Source organism: Giraffa tippelskirchi, chromosome 5 (assembly GCF_054371585.1).
Source record: "Giraffa tippelskirchi isolate mGirTip1 chromosome 5, T2T-mGirTip1v1.2.pri, whole genome shotgun sequence".
Classification (NCBI taxonomy): Eukaryota; Metazoa; Chordata; class Mammalia; order Artiodactyla; family Giraffidae; genus Giraffa; species Giraffa tippelskirchi.
The window spans coordinates 87,618,962-87,637,866 of record NC_137279.1 but is presented as its reverse complement, the minus strand read 5'-3'; the positions used below and the strand labels follow the sequence as shown (position 1 = coordinate 87,637,866).

The 18,905-nt window shown below is 44.0% G+C and overlaps 1 protein-coding gene across 1 annotated transcript; it reads left to right on the top strand.

Moving 5' to 3' along the window:
- Positions 1-2,604: 2,604 nt before the first annotated feature.
- On the top strand, positions 2,605-5,448 carry PCP4L1 (Purkinje cell protein 4 like 1). The gene is made up of 3 exons (XM_081495185.1): positions 2,605-2,640; positions 3,398-3,509; positions 4,334-5,448. Exons 1-3 carry the CDS (start codon positions 2,605-2,607, stop codon positions 4,477-4,479), a joined length of 294 nt encoding a protein of 97 aa, XP_081351311.1. The 3' UTR covers positions 4,480-5,448.
- Positions 5,449-18,905: the final 13,457 nt, after the last annotated feature.

Here is an 18,905-nt window from a genome sequence, read left to right as displayed (position 1 = left end):
TTGAAAATATCAAGTACTCAAAATTGTGAAATAAACAAACTCTAAGGGGACCTAGAAGCCTACAGGAGTGACTGTTTCAAGATGAATTGTGCCTTGAGACTGAGGAATGACCAGATGAAGCAGTTCTATTGATAAGATTCTGAGGAAGGGGAGTTACTGTTATGTTACATCTAACTCTCCATCTGAGCAGAGAGGCTGGAAAGAAGCACACATACGTATTGATAAATCTCACTTCATATTCATGAACTTGGCCTTGTGAGGGGCCTTACTGCTTCCCAGAAATCTTACTACTGTTTCCTAATCCATTCACTTTCCTCCTCTCCTAGATGAGTATTTCATCCCTTCTCCTCTGCCCTCCTCTTCAGTACCTCTTCTTGCCTCTTGAAGGATCACCTTGTTACCTATTTTACTTCAGATACAGAAGCAATTAGAAGAGACCTTGCAAATGTTCCCACCTGCTTGTATCTGAGCTTGCGTGGCTCTGCTTCTCCTCCAGTTACTCTGGATGACCTGTTGTTAGCTCCTATTCAAGGCTACCCCTCTACTCATGTGCTGAATCTTTCCCCCTTTCTCCTGCTCCAGCAATGAACCTCTTTCTCTCCTACAGTTTTTCCTTCTTTACTGGATTATTTCCACAAAGCACAAATCTTCTGTAACTTCTGCTGTCTTAAATAAAATCTTCGTATGACCCCATGCCCCCTCAAGCCGCAGCCCCCATTCTTATTTCTTTGGAACTCCTTCTATATTTGCTGCTTTAATGCCTGTCCTTCTTTTCTCTTAGGAACACACTACAATCAGATTTTTCCTCCCTTCCTCGACTGTAACTTCTCTTGTCACTGTCACCAGTGATCTCCCTGTAGCAAAACCCAGTGGTCAATTCTTGATCCTTATTTTACTAGGCCTACCTGCAGAATTTGACACAATCACTCTCATCTCCTTGAGATAGTTTCTCTATGTGGCTTCTAAAGTACTATAATCTCCTGGCTTTTCTCCTGGCTTCTTCTCAGTTTTTTTTATTGACATTTTGTCATTTCTATACCCTCTAATCACTGGAACGCCCCAGGATTTGACCCTGTTCTCTTCTTTATCCGAACTCACTTCCTTGGTGATCTCACTCTCATGGCTTAAATACCAACCACATGTTAATAATTGCCTAATTTATATCTCTGGGCCAGGGCCTTCTCTTTAACTCACTTGAATATTCAACAGTGTATCAAAGCAAATGCTGGATACTTCTGTAGGCATCTCAAACTTGTCCAGAAACAAACCCCTGATCTTTTCCTTAATACCTGCTCTCCGTGCTGTCTTCTTCATTTCAGAAAATGGCAATTCCATTGTTTTTCATTTCCTCAGCCCTAAAACTTTGGAGTCATCCTTGACTCCTGTCTCACAGTGCCACTTATCCAATCAACCAATCACTTTAGTTGTAGCTTAAAAATAGTGTCTGAGGGTTCCACTCCTGTAGATTCAATCAACTGAGGATTGAAAATATTTTTATAAAAATTCCAGAAAATTCCAAAAAGCAAAACTTAAATTTGCTGCAAGCCAGCAACTATTAATAGAACGTTTACATTGTATTAGATATTATAAGTAATCTAGGGATGATTTAAAAATCTGTGGAAGGATGTGCATAGGTTATATGCAAACATCACGCCGTTTTATACAGACGTGCGCATCCATGGGTTTTTGTATCCTCAGTGGTCCTGGAACCCATCCCTATAGATACTGAGAGACAACTGTATACCAGAGTTGAACTGCTGCTCACCACTTCCACAGGCTTCCTAGGTGGCTCTAGTGGTAAAGAATCTGCCAGCCACTATGTACGAGACTCGGATTTGATCCCTGGGTTTGGAAGATCCCCTGGAGTAGGATATGGAACCCGCTCCAGTATTTTTGCCTGGACACAGGAGCCTGGCAGGCTACAGTCCATGGGGTGGCAGAGAGTCAGACACAAATGGGCGACTGAGCGCACCACTTCCACTGCCACCTTGTTGATCCAAGCAACCATGATCTCCTGCCTGATTTTCTGCAATAATTGCTTAGCAGATTTTTCTGCTTCCTCCCTAATGCCCCTTATGTGCAAATTGAAGGTCTCTAATAGCTTCTCCTCTCTCTTACGGTAAAAGTCAAACTCCTTAAAATGACTTCCAAGGTCCAACATGGTCTGCCTGTACTCCCAGTCATTTCTGATCTCATCTCCATCTGTTGTTCCTCCTTCTTCCTTCTCTCCACTCCAGATACATTGGCTTCTTGCTGTTCCTCAAACAGGCTAGTGACACTTCTGTTTCAGGAAGGGGGACCCCTTTCAGGGCCCGAGAGTGGGCTCTTGTCTAACACTCAGAAATTAATTGTCTGAGGAGACACACGAGCTGATAAAGCAAGAGGCTTTATTGGAAAGGGAACCTGGGCAGAGAGCAGTGGGGAAAGGGAAATCAGGAGAACTGCTCTGCCATGTGGCTCCCAGTCTCAGGTTTTATGGTGATGGGATTAGTTTCCAGGTTGTCTTTGGCCAATCATTCTGACTCAGGGTCCTTCCTGGTGGGACATGCATTGCTCAGTCAAGATGGATGCCAGCGAGAAGGATTCTGGGAGGTGGAAGGACACATGGAGTCTCCTTTTGACTTTTTCCGAACTCTTCCGGTTGGTGGTGGCTTATTAGTTCCGTGTTCTTTGCTGGGACTTCCTGTTATAAAATAACTCACACACATGGTTACTATGGCGCCTGGCCAGGGTGGGCAGTTTCAGTCACTGTGCTTCCCCTAACACTTCCACCCCTTGAAAGCTCTTGCCCTCCATCCATAGGCCTTACTCCCTTATCTCCTTCAGCTCTTGGCTCAGATGCCACCTTTCAGAGAGGGTTTTCCTGACCATTCTGTGTACAACTGTATTTCTCCATCCCCACCTCTCATTCACTACCTCCCTTTCCTGTCTTTTGTCTATAGCACTCCTCACCATTTAACATAATAATAACTTTCTAAAAGATTTTTTTTAATATGGACCATTTCTAAAGTCTTTATTGGCTTTGTTACAACATTGCTTCTGTTGTTTATGTTCTGGTTTTTTTGGCCGCAAGGCATGTGGGATCCTAGCTCCCTGACCAGAAATCTCACCTGTTTCCCCCCTAACTCAGATTCTTAATCACTGTACCAGTAGGGAAGTTCATAATAACATACTAATAGTTTTGTTTATTCATTTGTCTATCTAAATCCTAGAATGCAAACTCAATGAGGGCAGGTTTTTCCTCTTTTGTCCTCTACAATTTCCTTAGCAACAAATACTTTTTGAATAAATTTTGATGATTTTTCTCCCTCTCTCTGATCTGAAGACTCAGTTGTTCAAAAGGCTAAGAGATGTACTTGGTAATAGGAGGACTTGAAAATTATGATGATGAGTCTAGGGGGATGGTACCTTAATTCTTCCATTAATATCTAATATTCTGATTTTTCTTTTCCAGCTTAACACCAAAACATCCCCAGCAACCAACCAGGCACCTGGCCCTGAGGAGAAGGGTGAGTGGGGATGGGCTGGGAAGTTTATAGAGCAGGTAAATATAAGGACATGAAAACAAGTAGAGCTGTAAACCTGGAAGCTCCTAAAGTCAGATGTAACAGGAATAAGAATGTAATAAGTGAAACAAAGCACTAGTTTAGGACCACTATATCTATAGGCTTCCTTCTGCTTTTTTCCTAAGAAGTAAACCTGCCAGTATTTACTCTTTGATTTTAGAAACTGGCTCTGGAATGCTTGGAAACAAGCACGCAGCGATAGGAAGAAACTCATCAAATAACCCCAGACTCTGTCTCAATCAGAACTTGAGAGAAAGCTGGGGAAAGAGAGTGCGCTCTGGGACCCTGAATTGTTGTTGTTTAGTTGCTAAGTCGTGTCTGACTCTTCTCGACTCCATGGACTGTATCCCGCCAGTCTCCTCTGTCCATGGGATTTCCCAGGCAAGAATATTGGATTGGGTTGCCGTTTTCTTCTCCGGGGGATCTTCCCAACCCAGGGATCAAACTGGCATCTCCTACATTGGCAGGCGGATTCTTTACCACTGAGCCACCAAGGAAGCATTTAGGAATAAGTGATGACAGAAGACATTTGTCATCTTGGTTTAAGAGTTGCAAAGCTCCTGAGTAATTACTATAACTAATTCTCAGCCCAGGTACCCTGACTCAAGCTCCTAGAAGATTATTAGACATTCTCTGTCCTAGCAAAGGTTGGGGGACCACACAGAGTCTAAGCAGAAAGTGGGCTTTAACCACTGTATTTGGGGCCTGGGGAAAAGGGCTGGGGCAATTCAGGTTTCCTCATTAATGAAACTCTCAACTGTCTTCAGGGAAAGCTGGCAGTGCCAAGAAGACTGAGGATGAGGAGGAGGAGATTGACATTGATCTGACGGCACCAGAAACAGAGAAGGCTGCCCTTGCTATTCAGGGCAAGTTCCGGCGATTCCAGAAAAGGAAAAAGGATCCCAGCTCCTGAATAACCAGCCTTACCCTTCACTCTGCTCCCTTCCCTCTCCTTTTCCACAGCTCTGACTCCCACGTGTCTTTGTCTCTTTGTCCCACTAGCCTCTCATAGAGGCAAGTTCAACCCTTATACATTATTTATTCCAGCCCCTCAAGCCATTGTCGTTGTAGAGGCACAAGGACCATAGGCAAGATGAAGAATTTAATAGGCAGCCACTTGTCTAAGGGTGGACCATTTTCTCCTGGAGATACAGACACTTGATCAGTACCTATGCCTTCCCTACGAGGTTGAAGAGCAAGAGGATTTGAGGTTGAGAGAGGGACCCCTGATAATGTGGGAGGGAGGGGAATGCCTTCAGAGTAGGGTGCCCAACGGTGGGGCATATACACCGTTCCACTGGTTACAAAAGTTTCACTTCAGGTAGCATCTTTTCCCCTTCACATCCTTCTCATCAGCACCTCAACTCCCCTCCTATGAGCTAAGCCACAGTGGGAACTGGAGCCTCCTTTTCCCCTTGGCAGACCTAAATCAAGCTGCTTGCATGTTAGTGCATGCTGAGTAGGTTAGTTCCAAGGATGGGAGACTGGGACAAGGAAAAGTTTCCTTCATCGACAAGGAAAAGTTTCCTTCATCATGTTAGTCGAGAACCATAAGGGGCAGACATGGAAGAGGTTCAAGGGGCCACAGGCAGGGAAATGGGAAGATTTGGGAAGCAAAGACAAATGAAGGAGGAGGAGGTCCCTAAAGATACAAGTTACTGCTGGTAAAGGTGTACTATGTAAAGGATTCTTGGGGCTTTGCTAACCTGCCTACCTCTAACCCCTCACGTCTAGATGCCCTCAGAGGCCACACAAATCGAGTGACCCCTATAGTTCCCACCTGTCTTGTGGTGGAGTCAGAGCAGAGTTGGAATAACCACTCTATGTGATTTTAGCATGTGTAATAATTATGAAAACAATAAAAAAAAAAAAAAACCCTCAAGTGGAGCTGTTTGACCTCTACTTCTATATTTTTCTCCGGAGGAATATGAATGTAAGTCTGAGCTGGCCTCAGGGAAGTGCAGCTGCACAGATGGCACGGTGGCTCAGGAAACTGATGCTGGCTGAGTATTTGCAGACTGAAGCCCCCTCCTACCTTCTTTCCCTGACCTTGTCCTCACCTTGCTTCACCGCCCACACCGTCTTTATCTGCTGCTGTCGCCCCCCTGCAACAGCAGGGTGCACCTGCAAGGGTGCTTGTCTCCGTCTCTTTCCCCTTCCAGCTCAGTGTATGCTTGATGGATCTGCCTCTGGGAAAAAAAACCCATCTTCCTTGCTCCCTATCCCCGAATGACCTGTGCTAACTGTCCCTCCTGTGTTGTCTTCTCCCACATCCCTCCTCACCTCCCACTGTTTTATCAAACTTAGGAGAAGAAGTAGATGAGTCTGGGTCAATAGAGAGCAGCACGGTCACCCTGAAGATTTTAAACTATGAATAAAATGATGGTTTACATTGCTGAGAAAGAAACTCTATATGTTGTAACCAGAAGACAAATGCTTAAAAATCAAACAAGGAACACTTTATCTCTCCCACTCTCCTCACTTCTTAGCATTGATTTAAGAATATAGAAGTTGAGGGACTTCCCTGGTGGCTCAGTGGCTAAGACTCTGAGCTTTCAATGCAGGGGGCCTGGGTTTGATTCCTGGGCAGGGAACTAGATCCCACATGCTGTAACTAAAGGTCCTGAGTGCTGCAGCTAAGACCTGAAACAGCCAAAAATAAAAAGAATACAGAGGTTGAAACCATGCACAGCTCTGAGTAGGAAGCAAGGAACAATATTCCTGGAAGGCAACCTATATCCCAAAGTTTATCCATGCCTAACAACTCATTTTGGGCTTCCCTGGTGGCTCAGATGGGAAAGAATCTATCTGCCTGCAATGTGGGAGACCCAGGTTCGACCCCTGGGTCAGGGAGATCCGTTGGAGAAGGGAAGGGTGACCCACTCCAGTATTCTTGCCTGGAGAATCCCATGCAGAGAGGAGCCTGGCAGGCTATAGTCCACGGGGTCGCAAAGAGTCAGACACAACTGAGCGAGTAACACTTTCACAACAACCCATTTTACATTTAAAATCTGTTCTGAGTGCAGTATAGCAGTGATGGTGTCTTTGTCTGGAACTCAGGAGCAAATGAAAAGATAACCTCATTGTCACACCCAGTGTGTGTCCAGTATGTCCTGGTAAAACAGGAGGACTTCCTGTTTTGTTTCATGGACACAAGATGGGGATCAAATGTACTGTACCTTGGTCTTCCCCTGTGGACACTGAAGTAAAACAGATGCTTCCTGTTCCTGGTGATACAGGCTTCTGAGAGTTGACTGTCTGCTGTGCTTAGTCACTCAGTTGTGTCTGACTCTGTGACCCCATGGACTGTAGCCCGCCAGGCTCCTCTGTCCATGGAATTTTCCAGGCAAGAATACTGAAATCGGTTGCCATTTCCTATTCGAGGGGATCTTCCTGCCCTAAGGATCAAGGATCCTCCCTACCTGCGTCTCTTCGTCTCCTGCATTGGCAGCTGGATTCTTCATCACTGCGCCACCTGGGAAGCCCAGGTGGAAAGTAGAGAGATGACTGCTGCTAAGCAGTGGTGGCGTTCTCTGGCACCAGCACTCTCCTCTAGGCTTGCCGCTTGGAGGATATCTGCTGATTTGTTTTTACAACATTGATCTGGAGCGTGGTGCTGAAATGATTTTTTTTTTCCCTTCACCACTGCCTGCTCCCGAGTATTACACTTGTCCTCATGCATTTTTTTTTTTTTAATTTTTAAAATTAATTTATTTTTGGCTGTGGCAGGTCTTTGTTGCTGCTCTCTGGCTTTCTCTAGCTGAGGCGAGTGGGGGCTGCTCTCTAGTTGTGGGGCATGGGCTTCTCATCGCAGCGGCTTCTCTTGTTGTGGAGCACAGGCTCTAGGCAGTAGCAGTGGCACGTGAGCTCTAGAGCTCAGGCTCAGTCATTGTGGCTCATGGGCTTAGTTGCCCTGTGACATGTGGAATCTTCCTGGCCTAGGAATCAAACCCGTGTCCCCTGCATTGGCAGGTGGATTCCCAACCACTGGACCACCAGGGAAGTCCTCATGCATGGTTTAAAGAAAGGGCATAGTAGCAAAACATAATATGTTGCTTTGGGAAAGATAGTTCAAACTGGAAAGAAAGGTTTAGGCAACTTTTGCTAAACAAGTGGCAGTTCCCATAAAAATTCTGAAAGCTGCTTTCTATCTGCCCAGGCTACTTACTTCTACCATGGAGCACTCAGATTGAGCCTCTCATCTCTGACATATCTGTAACTCCTTCTTGGGGCCCTAGAATTCTGTCTTTCTGTCCTCTAGTTCCTACTGCTGGAAACATGATCCTTCAGTACTAATCACTGAGGAATTATTCCTGAGTGCTTTGTTTTGTGGAGCAAAACCTGCAAGTTCTTTGAGGGATTGGTGAACACTTTTATAATAAGTGGTTAGGTAGAAGACACATGCATCAGAAATAGTCAAGGGAGAAAGCAAATGCAGCTGTCACACCTGTATCACTGAAAACTCTTTCAGTGTTTTTTCAGTTGTGTAGGAGTGGCAGAGCTGGGAATAGAGTCCTGACAAAAGTGGAACGCTGGAGAACTGAGCAAGGGCTGTTTTGAGATATGTTCCCAAAGCCCAAACTTGAGGTGAAAGTCTTGGGAGAAACTCAGGTAACCAAAGGGACAAGGATTCTGCTTCCCTGGACAACCTACTTTCAGGGACTTAGTGTCATTGCTGGGTAGGACTCTTCACTTCTCCTTGAACTTGCCCCAGTATAGAGCCACCTTTCCTACTTTGATCTCTTTCATCATTTACTGTTATAAGTAGCCCCTGTTCTATTGTCCTTTTTGGAAGTTCCTTCCTGTCCACCTCTGGCTCTCTCTCTGTCTGCCCTTCTTGTCCTTGCTATGTTTTCTCTATTTCTGGAGTTGTTTTCAGTGGGAGTGGCTCCTGGCAGCTTCTTTGTTCCTGCTGTACTCATCCCTGAGAACTAGTCCTCACTGGAATCACTCTCCAGTGAGTTGCTGTTTTCCAGGTTTAATCCCCTGTTCTCCATGCCTTTGAAAATGGAGGCTTTGGGGGTCAGGTAGTTTGTTTAGACGAACATCACTGGTACCTTCTGTCCTGGTTGTTTGGGTGGCAGTCCTGACGCCAGATCTGCAAAGGCAGAAAGTCACGATCCACAGATGGACAGAAAGTCAACCTGTTCACAAGGCTGCAGGAAATGCTTCTGCATTCCCTCTTTGACTACTTCCCTCCTCCAGCCACTGGGTTAGGGTGACATTGACAGCCTTCCCTCCTGCTCAGCATTTTATTCTCCCCTTATTATACTATTACTACTACTGCAAACAGGCCTTTCTTAGTCCCTGACCACCTAGATCTTTAAGAATGAAGCAAGAGAGCCTTCTTCCCTAAATCACCTGAGTATTCTTACCTGCACATAATGTTCTGTTAACATAGGTTTCTTCATAGTTAGTGTCTTCAGGGATTTCAACCCCTAAGTTGGGGTAACTCCATAGCCTTATGCTACCTTCAGGGCATGAATGGTGATGACAATAGCAATATCTAGATTTGGAAACTACTATGTGCCAGACCCTGTTCCAAGCACTTTTACATGTGTAAACCCATCTAATTCTGATAACCCTATGATATATTATTTTCTTTTACACATGAGGAAACTGAGACCGAGAGAGATTAAATAACCTTCCCAAAGCAAGTGAATAAGAGAGTTACAGTCTGAACTCAGGTAGATTGTCTCCAGAATCTGTGTTCTTCACACCACCTTGATAAAGGACTGGGTGAATGAAGGGTAGAGACCTTGGCTATTAAGGATGTTGTCTAGCCTAATACAGAGGGTAGAGAGGGCCAAGTTGCCCCTAGCTGAGCCCAGGCGTACCTATTTGGTCCCTCACAGCCCACACAAGTAAGATCTGCTGCTATGCTGCTAGGTCGCCTCAGTCGTGTCCGACTCTGTGCGACTCCATAGACGGCAGCCCACCAGGCTCCGCCGTCCCTGGGATTCTCCAGGCAAGAACACTGGAGTGGGTTGCCATTTCCTTCTCCAGTGCATGAAAGGGAAAAGTAAAAGTGAAGTTGCTCAGTCATATCTGACTCTTAGCGACCCCATGGACTGTAGCCTACCAGGAGCCTCCGTCCATGGGATTTTCCAGGCAAGAGTACTGGAGTGGGGTGCCATTGCCTTCTCCCAAGTAAGATCTAGACCCTCTCAATCCCTCTTATTTCTAGAGAACCACCAGCTCTGGCTTTACCTGATTGTTCTGCCAGACTCCTCCCAGAGTTCTATCACTGGCTTGATCTCATCCAGGTGCCTCTCCTGGTATTCCAAGGAACACAGGGAAAGGCTCTGTGGAATTAAAGCTTGTTTGAAGTGAAATGAATAGAGAAATGGGGCTCAGAACTTGAGAGGCAAGGCTGATATGCATGCTCAGAAAGGAGGAAGGGTCAAGAGACTCACATTAGGATATAAAGGTGAATAGAAGGGACTTCCTTGTGGTCCAGTGGTTGAGAATCTGCCCTTCAATGCAGGGGATGCGGGTTCAATCCCTGGTCAGGGAACTAAGATCCCACATGCTCTGGGGCATCTGAGCCTATGAGCTGCAACTACAGCCCCAATGCCATGCCACAACTAAGACCTGTTGAAGCCAAAAATCAATGAATAAATAAATATAGTTTTTTAAAGGTGAATAGATGTGGGCATTATGAAATGAAATCAAACTCTAACTCCTGAGAGGGTGCTAGGTCTCACTCCCCAAGCCAACAGGAGGATGGCTTGCGGAGTTATCAACAGGAGGATGTACTGCCCTCTAGGGGATGTTTTGGAAATCCATGGGGGTCTTTTTCGATTGTCATGATATATTGGGGGGTGGGGTGGGGATGGGTAGGGTTTTGTGGTTTTGAGTGCTCAGGAGCAAAGATGTTATAACCTGGATAATAACCTGCAATAACCAGGAGAGAGCTGCACAGGATAAAATTGTCCCACATCCCACATGTCCTTTGGAGAAGGCAATGGCGACCCACTTCAGTACTCTTGCCTGGAAAATCCCATGGACGGAGGAGCCTGGTAGGCTGCAGTCCATGGGGTCACTAAGAGTCAGACACGACTGAGCGAATTCACTTTCGCTTTTCACTTTCATGCATTGGAGAAGGAAATGGCAACCCACTCCAGTGTTCTTGCCTGGAGAATCCCAGGGACGGGGGAACCTAGTGGGCTACCATCTATGGGGTCGCACAGAGTCGGACACGACTGAAGCGACTTAGCAGCAGCAGCAGCAGCAGCCACATGTCCTTTAAAAATATCATTGAGGACTTCCCTGGTGGTACAGTGGATAAGAATCCGCCTGCCAATGCAGGGGGCAAGGGTTTGGTCCCTTGTCTGGGAAGATGCCACGTACCAGGGAGCAATTAAGCCTGTGCACCACTACTACTGAGCTGACACCTCAGAGCCCACGAGCTGCAACTTCTAAAGCCTATGCGCCTAGAGACTGTGCTCCGCAACAAGAGGAGCCACTGCAACGAGAAGCCTGTGCACTGCAATGAGAAGCCTGTGCACTGCAACGAGAAGCCTGTGCACTGCAACGAACAGGCACTCTCCTCTCACCTCAATTAGAGAAATCCCTTGCATCAGTGAAGACCCAGCACAACCAAAAAAAATTAAATAAATAAAATTATTTAAAAAGTAGATAACATTGGATATTAATGTGAAAAACCTGTTACAATTTGAGTGCACCTAGAATGGCGCCCCACTCCAGTACTCTTGCCTGGAAAATCCCATGGATGGAGGAGCCTGGTAGGCTGCAGTCCATGGGGTCGCGAAGAGTCGGACACGACTGAGTGACTTCACTTTCACTTTTCCCTTTCATGCATCGGAGAAGGAAATGGCAACCCACTCCAGTGTTCTTGCCTGGAGAATCCCAGGGATGGGGGAGCCTGGTGGGCTACCGTCTATGGGGTTGCACAGAGTCGGACACAACTGAAGCGACTTAGCAGCAACTTAGCAGAATCCAACCTGATTTTACATATAAACACAAAGTACTTTTTGCACCATTTTAAATATTGAATTTCCCAGAAATGCAACTAAGATGTAGATTGAGGGGACTTAGAATTTGTTTTGTTCAGAACTTTACCATGAATTCCTTACCATTTCAGAAATCCATGTCATCAACAACAGTGCTGCTTATGGTATCTGAGTCACTGATACCTATGCAAACCCACCAGTTGGCATTTGTTGCTGTTGTATTCACAGTGATTCTGCATGTAGGTTCAGGTCTCTGACTACTACATTATATGCTTCCAGTCTAGTTATGTCTGAATATTACATATTAAAATATTTATAATATTATTATAAATTAATCTTTTATTTCACCTTTATATTATGGTTAGAGCATTATATTTACCTTCTAAAATTATATTTATACTTTATATTATAGAAAAATATCATTTCTGGGTAATAAAAAGGACACTGGGTCTGAGGGGTTTGGGAACTATTGCTCTAAGGTTTTGAAAAGCCATGCCCAGCACTAGCCTGAAGATTCAGAAATTCATCTTCCCCCTGCCTCCAACCCTTTTCTCTCTAAAAGAGCCCCCTGAACCTTGCTGCCAAGCTGTAAGTTAGGGCTGGACACTCAGAGCGAGACCACAGGATAAATAGTAGGGGCTCACTTGGAAGCTACACTTACTACCCAGAAAGGAAACCCTTTACAGGATCATGTCTGTGTTGTGACGATGTCTGAATTGTAAAGCAGACAGCGGTAGACAGAGATCTGACCTGCGGGCAAGTTAGGCCCTCTTGCCTGAGTGCTTGTTGGGTGAGAGGTCCCCCACTTGCTTCAATGAACAGAGGAAGAAAAAGGAGGAAGAGGATGGATGACTAGGAACTAACATGGGTGGAGCTTCTACTCCATGCCGAGTACTTAGTGATATTGTTTATATATATTTTCAATTTCTTCTTTTAAATGCACCACAGGGTAGATATCAACTTAACAAAACTCAGCGTTCTGCAGTCAGGTGATTTGTCCCAGGTCACAGAGAGCCACAGCAGAAATTACAGCAGGACTGGTTTGATCTCTTTTTTAGATCTTCCCCAAAACAGGGATGAGTTCCTTCTTTAGACAATTCCTAATTTTTGGCTCTTTTAGAATAAGCAAAAAGATTTAAGTGAATCAGAGATTGTGCTGAATTTTTATTCTACCCTAAAGCAATGTTAAAGAACATTCACACACATCACTTCAGCTTATAAGACCTCTGTCTCTCACTGTGTACACACACATCTGCTCAGACCTAGACTCCCTGCTTTTACTGGGGAGACCATACATGTAGCTTCACCCACACTGGGTGATGCTTCCTGAGGAGAAGGTGTTCTGATCCTTTTTACTTCTTGTGTGTCCCTAACCAGGAGGGAGGAGAGCCAATAAAAACTCCATTATCTCATGGCGCCTGGCTCAATGGACAAGATACTCTCTGCTCTTCATCTGGTTTCTCACAAGAACTTTGCAAACATCACATGTTCCATTTATCTCAATACATCAAAACTGTCTTCTGGGACTTCCCTGGTGATTCAGTGGCCAAGATTTTACTCTCCCCATTCAGGGGGACCCAGGTTCAATCATTGGGCAGGGAATTAGATCTCACAGGCTGCAACTAATGCTTCTGCATGCTGCAACTAAGACCCAGTGAAGCCAAATAAATAAATAAATATTTGTAAAAAAAAGACCCAACAAACTAACTTCTGGGAAGGAATATATAACATAGATTTTAGTATAACCTGCCCCACCACTAAGCTTTATTGACACATAACATTGTGTAAGTTTAAGGTGTACAGCATGATGATTAGACACATTTATAAATCTCAAAGTGTACTATAGTGCATGTGTATGGAGTTTGAGGGATGGTGGCGATGGCCCTGTGTGCGGGACAGAGTGGGAGACGCGGATGCATGGAACGGTTTTGTGGACTCTGGGGGAGAGGGTGAGGGTGGGACGTTCTGGGAGAATAGCATTGAAACATGTATATTATCATATGTGAAACAGAACACCATTCCATGTTCGATGCATGAGACAAGGGCTCAGGGCCGGGGCAATGGGATGATCCAGAAGGATGGGATGGGGAGGGAGGTGGGTGGGGGGTCCAGGAGGGGGAACACATGTAAACCCATGGCTGATTCATGTCAATGTATGGCAAAAACTATTGCAATGTTGTGAAGTGATTGGCCCCCAACTAAAATAAATAAATTTATTAAAAAAAAAAAAAAAATCTCAAAGTGACTACCACCATAGTATTAGCTACTACTATACATCATCACATAATTACCAATTCTTTTTTTATGCTGAGAAATTTAAGATCTACTCTCTTAGCAACTTCACGTATATGATACAGTATTATTAGCTATTATCAGCATGTTGTACATTTGATCCCCAAACTTGTAATCTTATTGATACATTGGTGTAACTTATTTATTTATTTTTGGCTGCGCTATGTCTTTGTTGTGGCGGGGGCTTTCTCCAGCTGTAGGGGGGTAGGGAGGATATTGTGCTTTATGGTGCACTGGCTTTTCATTGTTATGGCTTCTCTTGTTGCAAAGCGAGGGCTCCAGAGTGTGCAGGCTTCAGGAGTTGCAGCACCCAGGCTCAGTAGTTGCGGCTGGCAGGCTCCAAGACAGCAGGCTCAGGAGTTGTAGTGCACTGGCTTAGCTGCCCCGAGGCATGTGAGATCTTCCTGGACCAAGGATCTAACCCATGTCCCCTGAACAGACAGCCGGATTCTTAAGAAGTTATACCAGGACTTCCCTGGTGATCCAGTAATTAACAGTCATATTTGTTAATTCCATTTTTCTAAGAAAAGAATACACTAAATTACATGGTGAATATTAGGAGGGCTTCAGGACTAGAAAGATAAATATAACTTAAAATCTTCCAGATGACTCCAAAGATGAGTACCTAATATATCAATGGCAGAGGCCGATACTGAGTCCCTGACATGTGCTATTTCTTGTGGGGATCAGCCAGACAGTTGATGTCCAGTTAATTATATTGGATTTCTTTCATCGTGGAGAGGGCGAAGATTTATCTTCACTGAAACAGGCATATTTTGGACATGAATTTGCCTTCTTTGCTCAAAATGCTGCTGCCAGCACCAGCATTGGTAGATTCACAGATATGCCTTATTCATAGTTACGGCATTCCCCATAGCATTGTGTCCAATCAAGGAACTTACTTCATAGCAAAGGAAATGAACTTGTGCTCATTAAATTAAGTGATCTCTCCATGTACCCCATCTGAAAGCAGATGCTTATTTTAAATGTGGAATGGTTTACTGAAGAGTCACAGCAACAATTGGGAGACAATTCTCTGAAAGTACGAAGTTCTGTCTTACAAGATGCAATATAAGCTTTGAATCAGGGACCATTACATGGTGTTGTCTCCCTCAAGGCCAGGATATAAGGGTTCCAGAGTCAGGGGCTGAACTTGGGGGTGGCTGTTTCACTATTATACCTAATAATCTACTTACAGAATTTTTGTTTTCCTAGCAAATTTGAGCTCTGCTGGTTTGGAAAACTTAGGCTCCAAAATGAGAATGCTTCTACCATTAGACACTATGGTTCCATTGAATTAGAAGAATCTGCCACTGGGTCATTTGGGGTTCTATATATCACTGAATCAAGAAGCAAAGAAAAAAAGTGGTTACTTGGCTGGCTGGTGTGATTGACCCTGATTCCCTAGGGGAGATTGGGATGCTGCTACACAATGAGAGAAGGAGAGTATTTCTGGAAGCCAGGAGAGTCTCTGGGGCACTTCCTTGCCTAGTAGTAAAGGTTAACATAGCAACTGAAGGGAAAAAAAAGGCAGGATAGACCTTGAGTCGGCAATGGAAGCTTTGATCACTCTACCACGTAAAGAACCCTGACTATCTGAAGTTCTGGCTGAAGACAAGGGAAATATGAAATGAGCAGTGGAAGTGGTTCAGAGATGTCAGTTATGGCTTCTTAACTAACTACAGAAATGAGGGCTGTTGTAACTTAGCATATTTTCTGTTTGTTTGTTTTAGGTGTTTGTCTAAGTAACCATTTTATTCCTCTCTCCCTTTCTTCCCATTTTTGTTATTATACAAGTTGTTGGAAGTGAACTTCCCAATTTAGTCTTCTTAAAAAGTCTTATTTTTGGCTGTGTTGGGTCTTTGTTGCTGCACTTGGGCTTTCTCTAGTTGCCTCGAGTGGGGCTACTTGCTAGTTGCTGTGCGTAGGCTTCTTGTTGTGGTTGCCTTCTCTCATTGTGTAGCATGGGTTTTAGAGAGTGCAGGTTCAGTAGTTGTGGCAGCTGGGCTTAGTTGTCCCAAAGCATGTGGAATCTTCCTGGACCAGGTATCAAATCTGTGCCCCCTGCATTGGCAGGTGTATTCTTTACCACTGGACCACCAGGGAAGTCCTTAGTCTTTCTCTTTAAAAAAAAAAAATTATTTATTTATTTGACTGTGTTGGGTCTTAGCTGCAGCATGCAAGATCTTCGTTATGTCACATTGGATCTTTTGTTGCAGTACCTGGACTCTCTAATTGTGGTGGGCAGGTTCCAGAGCATGTGGGTTCAGTAGCTCCAGGGCATGTGGGATCTTAGTCCCCGACCAGGGATCAGACCTGCATCCCTTGCATTGCAAGGAGGATTCTTAACCACTGGACCACCAGGGAAGTCCCACACAATTTAGTCTTTTTTTTTTTTTTAAATATTTGTTTATTTGGCAGCATTGGGCCTTAGTTGTAGCGTATGGAATCTAGTTCCTGACCAAGGATTGAAGCCAGGTCCCCTGCATTGGGAGCATGGAGTCTTAGCCACTGGACTACCAGGAAAGTCCCTATCATTTAGTCTTTAGATAACAAAGAATTCAGTGGGACTCTGAGTTTGATGAGTAACTAACATAGCCAGAGAAGAACACGATGACTGGTGGCCTGTTTGAGGAACTGTGAGAAACTCTGGGCTGTAGTCTGACCGACCACACCTCACTTCTGCAACTTCATTCCCACTCATAAATGTCTGTCCGGTTTCTTAGATGTTTTAAGACAGAGCAGCTGATTCATGTTAAGAGTGGTCAAGCAGGTAAGGAAATGAGAGTGATGAGAATTCAGGCTCTATCTAAAGCGAAAAAACAATATTCAGTTCAGCATGATTGTTGCTATGTGATGACCAAATGTAGCTTTAAATAAATAAACACATCATGTGGGACAAACGAAAGATGTCTTTCTGGTTGTTTCGATCTCTACTTTAAAATTAAGTCACATGTGCTGTGCTAAGGCACATCCAACTCTTTGTGGCACTATGCACTGTAGCCTGCCAGGCTTTTCTGTCCATGGAACTTTCCAGGCAAGAATACTGGAGTGGGGTGCCGTTTCTATTCCAAGGATCGAACCCACGTCTCTTGCATATCCTGCATTGGCAGGCAGATTATTTACTGCTAGCTCAACCTGGAAAGCTGCATCTCCCAAAAGTGTGTGTGTATTGGTCGCTCAGTCATGTCCAACTCTTTGTGACCCCATAGACTGTAGCCCACTAGGCTCCTCTGTCCATGAGATTCTCCAGGCAAGAGTACTGGAGTGGGTCACCATTCCCTTCTCCAGGGGATCTTCCTGACCCAGGGACTGAATCCGGGTCTTCCTCATTTGAGGCAAATTCTTTACCATCTGAGACACCAGGGAAGCCAAATAGGTAGGGGTAAAGCCACATGAGTGTGTTTTAAGAAAGCCAAGTGATGAAGTGTCATCAAAAAGAGGAAGTGGCCAATAATGTCAAATGCTGCTAAACAGATGAGAAGGGCCAAAAAATGACTATCATATTGGCGAAATGGTCATCTCTAATGCCCTTTGACAGGAGCAGTTTCAGTAGAGTGGGGGACAGTGGGTTGAAGGGAGAATGGGAGGTTGGAGATAGTGCCCTAGACTTGTCCAAGCAGCTTTGCTATAGAGGAAAGCAGAGAAATGGGACAGTAGCAGGAGATGGGGATAACAGAGATACTAGATTATTATGTGTAGAAGATATTTCATTTGCACTGTATTTTTCCCCATGATTACCAACTGTCTTTTGGTTTCATTTATAATATATTCTGCCTTTAAAGAGGTTCAAGATTTCGTGTATTTCCTTTAAGATTTTTAGACTTCCTCCCTTATTTAAAGGCCGTTCCCACTTGAGGATTAAATGAATATGCTTATCTCCTTCAGATTCTTGTATTTTATTTCTTAATATTTGGATTTTATTTTTATATATGATGCAAGATAAAGATCTTACTTTGTTTTCTTCTAGACATAGTCAATATAACAATATTTTTGATTAAATAATCCATTCATTTACCACTGAACTGGAATGTTATTTTTATAACATAGTATGTTCCCCCACACTTATATGCATTTCTGAACTCTGTATTCTGGTTCACTGATAAAGACTCTTTATCTTAGATAGTCTCAACTTTATTGAGTTGCGACTAAGCTTCCTCTATCTCCCTGAAAAAAGCTATATAGACTCTGTTAACTTTTATTTTCTTATCAAAAAATTGTAGTAAAATACATTTACCATAAAATTTACCTAATCATTTTAAGTGTATAGTTCAGTGATATTAAGTACATTTCTAATGTGTGCAACCATCACCATTATCCATCTCCGTAACTCATCAGCTTGTAAAAGTGAGACTCTATCCTAATTAAACAGTAACTGCCCATTCTCCCATTTCTCCAGCCCCTGACAACTACCATTCTACTTTCTATCTCTATGATTGTGACTATGATAAGTAACTCATATAAGCAGAATCACAGTGTTTGTCTTTTTATGGCTGGCTTATTTCACTTAACATGATGTCCTTAAGTTCATTCATGTTGTAGCATGTGTTAGAATTTTCTTTCTTTTTACAGCCAAGTAATACCCCATTGTATGTATAGATACACCACATTTTGCTTATCTAGTCATCAATTGTCCGTGGACTTTTGGGCTGCTTCCACATTTCAGCCATTGTGAATAATGCTGCCAAGAACATGGGTGTACTAATAAATATATCAAGACCCTGCTTTTAATTTTTTTAGATATATACCCAGAAATGGAACTGCTGGATAATATGGTAATTTTATATTTAATTTTTCAGGAACTTCCTACTTTCCACAGAGGCTGTACCATTTTACATCCCCACAAACTGTACACAAGGATTCCAACTTCTCCACGCCCTTGTCAATACTTTGTTTTTGATAGCAGCTATCCTAATGGGTATGAGGTGGTATCTCATTATAGTTTTGATTTGTATTTGCCTAATAGAATCTATTGGGCTTCCCAGGTGGCACTAGTGGTAAAGAACCCGCCTCCCAATGCAGGAGACACAAGAGACACAGGTTTGATCCCTGGGTGGGGAAGATCCACTGG

What these genes read in the sequence shown, in the direction of transcription:
- PCP4L1 (XM_081495185.1), top strand. Translation starts at nt 2,605, where the DNA reads ATGGAGTCTCCTTTTGACTTTTTCCGAACTCTTCCG. An exon ending in ACTTTTTCCGAACTCTTCCG is followed by an intron (nt 2,641 to 3,397) that starts GTTGGTGGTGGC and finishes TGATGAGTCTAG; the next exon opens with GGGGATGGTACCTTAATTCT. An exon ending in ACCTGGCCCTGAGGAGAAGG is followed by an intron (nt 3,510 to 4,333) that starts GTGAGTGGGGAT and finishes AACTGTCTTCAG; the next exon opens with GGAAAGCTGGCAGTGCCAAG.